General features: G+C 44.9%; 1 protein-coding gene across 1 annotated transcript; it reads right to left on the bottom strand.

Annotated features, from left to right (window-relative positions):
• Positions 1-829: 829 nt before the first annotated feature.
• On the bottom strand, positions 830-1,872 carry LOC130719068 (uncharacterized). Its single transcript, XM_057569733.1, has 2 exons — positions 1,195-1,872; positions 830-1,096 (listed from the first exon to the last, which is right to left on the bottom strand). Exons 1-2 carry the CDS (start codon positions 1,870-1,872, stop codon positions 830-832), a joined length of 945 nt encoding a protein of 314 aa, XP_057425716.1.
• Between the last annotated feature and the right edge of the window lie 3,456 nt (positions 1,873-5,328).

Here is a 5,328-nt window from a genome sequence, read left to right as displayed (position 1 = left end):
GCCCTCAAGTTCTGCAACCTCTCCCAACAACGAGCTATGGATGAGGGAATTGGACTGGCATAAACCCCAGTGCAAACCCACGTCATACCCCCTCTAGTGGCCTGAATAGTCACAGCTTGGCTATGATGATCAAACACAGAGAAACAACCCGCAAGGACGCACCCAAGCACCAAATACCGCCCGCATGGCCTTGAGCCTCAACAATATGAATTGGTTGGAACCCTAGTCTATCCTAAAAGGATCTTACTCTCTGAAAAACAACATGTGTCTCATAAAGGAACACTAGAGCTGGTTGCTTAGCTCGTATTACCTCTTGGATATGCCTCTTCGCAGAAGCACCCGCTGCCCCCCTTATGTTCTATGCAAGGATATTAAGATCTTTGAACTCTAACATGGATAACACTTATGGAGGGAGGTAGGAACCCTGGGCTTCACGCGCCCAGAGCTGTGGCAGTGTTTTCTGGTGGATGCTCCTTAGAATGTGGTACTCGCGTAGCAGCAAGCACCAATCCCAGGTTCTTGATTGCTCGGGACTCAATGTTTTGTCCCAAATCTACCTCCTTAGAAGGGGAGGGTGGAGGGTCAATCAACATGGAAACCACCGCTCCCTTGGGCTTGTACACCTGCTTGGGACCTTGCCTCGTAGGTGAAGCAATGGATCGCGGGGGGGTCGGGGTCACAGGAAGTCCCTTAAAGGACTTCTCCGGCGAAGCATCATTACTCCACCGCTGTTTGAGAGGGGTAAACGACGGCCTGGGTGGCTCACGAATCACCAATGGCATGTGAGAGGGGCCCACAATTGACTTTGGGGTGGTTGTTTTTTTTTTGATTATCCGTTGTTATTTCCTCCACCAATGTTGCCCTTATTATCGGATCCCGAATGTTTAACATTGATGGCCTTGGATTTCTTCCGTTTAACCACCAGCCAATCACCATGCTTAACTTTGTCGTTGGGTCCCACTTGTGCAGAAGGGCTGACGTCATCAGCCATCACCTTGCTCTTAGGGTTCACGTGTGCTTCAGCAGCCGTCGAGGGGCAAGCTGTCGTCGCCTGAGGCTCTGCCGCCTGCTCCCCATTCCGTTTATTAGCCTGAACCTTACAGTTACGCCGAGATGTCCATAAAACCCACAATGATCACATATGGTATGCAAACCTTCATATTCTACGCGGAGCCAATGACCACGAAACCATACCTTGCCCACCACCGGCAAGCTAAGCTCAATCTCTATGCAGACTCGAGCGTACTTGCCCCATACTGCTTTGATCGTGTTGGAATCAACCTTAATCGGTGTGCCAATTGCAGTAGCTAGAGCCAGTAAGAAACTCTCGTCATAGAAAGTAAGGTTGAGTCCCGGGACCCTAACCCAGACAAGCGTCGTCCCGGCTGCATCGAGGGAGGAGACAAAATCCGGGTTCCATTGACTCACAGCAATGTACCGGTCAAAGATCATCCACGACCCACCTTGCAGGATCTTCTCCCTTTCCCTAAAACTGTCAAACTTGACCATATAGAACCCATGGTCCAAGTCAATGAGGTCAAAAATGCCCTGGGGCTGTAGTTTTTGTTTGATGAGATTATAGCCTAAATTCTTGCCAAGAATTCTGACTAAAAGCGCTTCCTTGAGGTGACCGCTCAACTTCTTCACAATGGAGTCTGCAACATAGACTCTAGAACAAAGCCTATCCCAATTGTCCAGCTCCACGCGTACCAACTTGTTGGCAATCAGATCCACTATTGGCCTCATCTTCACTGGGGATTGCTGTCCGGCGACGATGTCACGAAAGGAGATACCAAACGTTCCTCCACCCGACTCTAGTGGTGCCGCTCCTGCCACCGGAGCCAAACCCGGTGCCAAAGCAGTGGGCTCCATACACAAGAACTCTCTCTCACTCTTTCTCTCTCTAACTCTTTCTCACTCTTTCTCTCTCACGTGTTGAAACTTTTAAGTGATCATGTAACTATTAAATAGTTTTAATTTGATCATTTATTGGACATTTTAGGTTGTGTTTGGATCGAGTAATTTTTGGGGGGAATGTAATTTTAGAGGGTATTTTTTTTGGTAACATAAGGAAATAAAAAAAACAAAGCAAAACTAATCTATAGAATCAACATATAAAGATGCAGCCAAGCTTGTTGGTGGATGACTTCAGATGGTCTTCCTTAGGCTATTTCGCGTTGCATGCCGAGCTAGCGAATCTGTCGCGCTATTCTGGTCTCTAGAAACATGGACAAGGCTCACATTCCAGTCCCAACTCATCATATTTCTAACTCGTAAGAGTGCATCACGAGCCTAGAAATTTGAGACATCCTGGCGGCTAGAAAGGACCTTCACGACTCCCAAACAGTCTGACGCGCAAACCACCCTCTTATAACAAGCTCCGAACAATGTTTCAGGCCCATCTCTACCGCCAATACCTCTACCAAGTAAGCATTCCAATATCCAAAGCTCTCTGCCAACCCTGTTATCCAACCTCCCTGTTTATCCTTCAGCATAGCGCCACACCCCATATTTCCTATCACTGGACTCCAGCTACCATCCACTACGATTCGCACCTCTGGCCTAACAGAACCGGAGCTCGCGTCCAGCGCCCCATGACTCGCTGAAATTCCCTCACCATAACGTGGCCATTGTGTTGCCGACGGCCATTGCCTCCAATCCTGCACATCCAGTAGCACATTGCGAGTGGCATAGTTGATATCCCAAGCGTGGTTGTCAAAGATGTGGTTATATCGCCACTTCCAAGACCACCATAGAACTGCCACCGCCAAGATATTGTGACTCTGAGATAGGATCCGCGTTAACCAGCTTTGGAAAGAGACATGTACTTGCCGAGGAGGGAGGATTGAACTGAATTGACGCCATAGAGACGCAGATGTTGGACAACTATGGAAAATGTGGTGCTCATCTTCCACAGCCGCTTCAAATGAGGGGCACGCCGCTGTGACGCTGAGATGATTGCGATGGCGTTTAGCATTTGACGCTAGCGATTCATAACGAGTCAACCACAAGAAAAACCTTATTTTCTCTGGAACCTTGCACTTCCAAATCAGGTTCCAAGGAGACAGTGGCTGCCCATGTAACTGTTGCTGATCGCCAACCAGGAAGTCGTACGTCGACACTGGAGTGTAGCGACCATCGCTTTCTGCTTTCCAAAGGATAAGATCACAACCTGTTTTATTCAAAGGCATCGCCACCTGAAATGTTTTGATATAAAATATCTTGTTTGGATATATTTTAGACTGGGCGAGACCCCAGGGTCCCTCGCCCAGGAGCGCTGGCCTAGGGCGATGAGCGGACCAGAGACTTGGGCCTTCATCCCGGAGGCCCAACTGGCCCATTAGGATGATTCAGAGGCGCTAAGTCTAACTCCCCCAATTATAAATAGGGGAGGAATACCAATTGTAAGGGGGTCGAGCTCATTTGTGAAATAACAAGATTGAAATTCAGTTATTCTCTCTCCAAAGCGTTACGCTCTCATTCTCACTAGGAATCTCACATCACGTTCCTTACACCTTAGGTACTATACCTCATCTCAATGTTCATGATGGAACATATTTTTATAAGGAATTCTAAATTCAAGGGAATTTAACTATTTATTTTAACTTATTATATTCAAGGGAATTGAAATGACCCAAAAAATGAAGGAATTTCAAATTCTTCACCTCTCCCTTAACTCTCTCTGAAATCAGTCAAAAACTCTAATATCGGCTTTAGACCCAAAAATCGACCCAAAACTGTAAAACCAACCCAAACCTTAAAATCAGCCATGAAACCCTTAAATTCGCCCCTGAAGCCTAAAATCAGCCTAGAATCTTAAAATCGGCATCCAAACCCTAAAATTGGCTCTAAACTCAAAAAATCGGCCCTAAACAAAAAATTTGGTCTGAAAACCCTAAAATCTGCTAAAATCTCAAAAAATCGGCCCAAAATCCTTAAATTGGCTTGAAACAAAAAAACTTGGTCCTAAACCCAAAAATGGGTCGAAAAACCCTAAATCGGTCCGAAACTAAAAAATCGACCCTAATCTCAAAAACGGTCGAAAACTAAAAAATCGGGTCAAAACCCTAGAATTGGCTCAAAACTAAAGTATTGGTACCCAAACCCTAAAATGCGCACTAAACCCAAAAATTGGTCGATAACCCAAAAATCGGCCCAAACTGAAAGAATCGGTTGAAAACCCTAAAACCAACCCAAACCCGAAAATCGATTCAAAACTTGAAAATCAACCCTAAACCCAAAAATCAGCTCAAACCGTGAAAATCAGTTATTTTATGGGTTTATTTGCTGATTTTAAGGTTTTGAGGCCAATTTTAGGGTAAGGGTCGATTTATAAGTTTGTTGATGATTTTAGGGTTTTTCAGCTGACTTTAGGGTTCAGGTCGGGTTTAAGGTTGATATTAGGGTTTTTGGCTGATTTTAGGTTTTTCAGTCGATTTTAGTGTTTCGATCGGGTTTAGGGTTGAATTTAGGGTTTAGTACCAATTTTAAGGTTTAGGTTCGATTTTTGGGTTTAGGGTCGATTTTAGGTTTTTCTATCGATTTTAGGATTCAAGTCGGGTTTAAGGTCGATTTTAGAGTTTTCGGCCGTTTATCTGGCTTATGTTCGATTTTAGGTTTTACGGCCGATTTTAGGATTTACTGTCGATATTAGGTTTTTCGGACGATTTTAGTGTTTAGGTCAGGTTTGTAAGATCAAGTTTTGATCTAGTAGTACAACTCTATGTTTTGATGATTACAAGTTAACCTTTTGATATGAACAATTGTGGTACTCTAACGTGTTTTTCTGAGTGTGCTATTTACAGGCTCTGACCTCAACTCAATCTCACACAAATCAGAAGCACTGTGTATAAAGGGTAACCCAAGCAACGCTTTCGCATTCACCATGTTCAGTATGAACAGTGGAAAAGCTTCAGAAGTTCTGAAGCTATACAAACTCTGATGAGGACTCAGTCGCTAGAAGCTCTGAAGATCCAGAAGTTCTGATAGCCAAGAAACACTGAAGGTTCAGATGTTCTGATGGTGTAGAAGACTCTGAAGATCCAGAAGCTGAATAGTGGAAACTCTGAAGTCCAGAAGCAATAAACTCTGAAGGCCATGTTCTTCCCTCTGAGTTCAGAATCAGAAGATACAATGGTCAGAGGATCTGTGCTTTCCCTCTGACTCTGATCAACCGGCTTCACAAGTTCCAATATGAAGTATTCCCCTGATCAGAAGTCTCCTAGGTTAAAAGGTCAAGTCGCTATCCAAGTACAAAAGCAAGTGTACCTTCCTGACGACCTACCTAACGTTCTCAGCCACAGCAGAAGCTGGATTTTCCAGAACTGC

The sequence above is a fragment of the Lotus japonicus genome, chromosome 1 (genome assembly GCF_012489685.1).
Source record: "Lotus japonicus ecotype B-129 chromosome 1, LjGifu_v1.2".
Classification (NCBI taxonomy): Eukaryota; Viridiplantae; Streptophyta; class Magnoliopsida; order Fabales; family Fabaceae; genus Lotus; species Lotus japonicus.
The sequence above is the reverse complement of the archived record's forward strand: the minus strand, read 5'-3'. Positions and strand labels throughout refer to the sequence as shown.

Excerpts from the sequence above, each read along its gene's own strand:
- LOC130719068 (XM_057569733.1), bottom strand. The coding sequence starts at position 1,872 with ATGGAGCCCACTGCTTTGGCACCGGGTTTGGCTCCGGTGGCAGGAGCG. Across the intron at positions 1,097-1,194 it reads GCTTGCCGGTGGTGGGCAAG|GTTCAGGCTAATAAACGGAA; the intron begins GTATGGTTTCGT and ends CGTAACTGTAAG.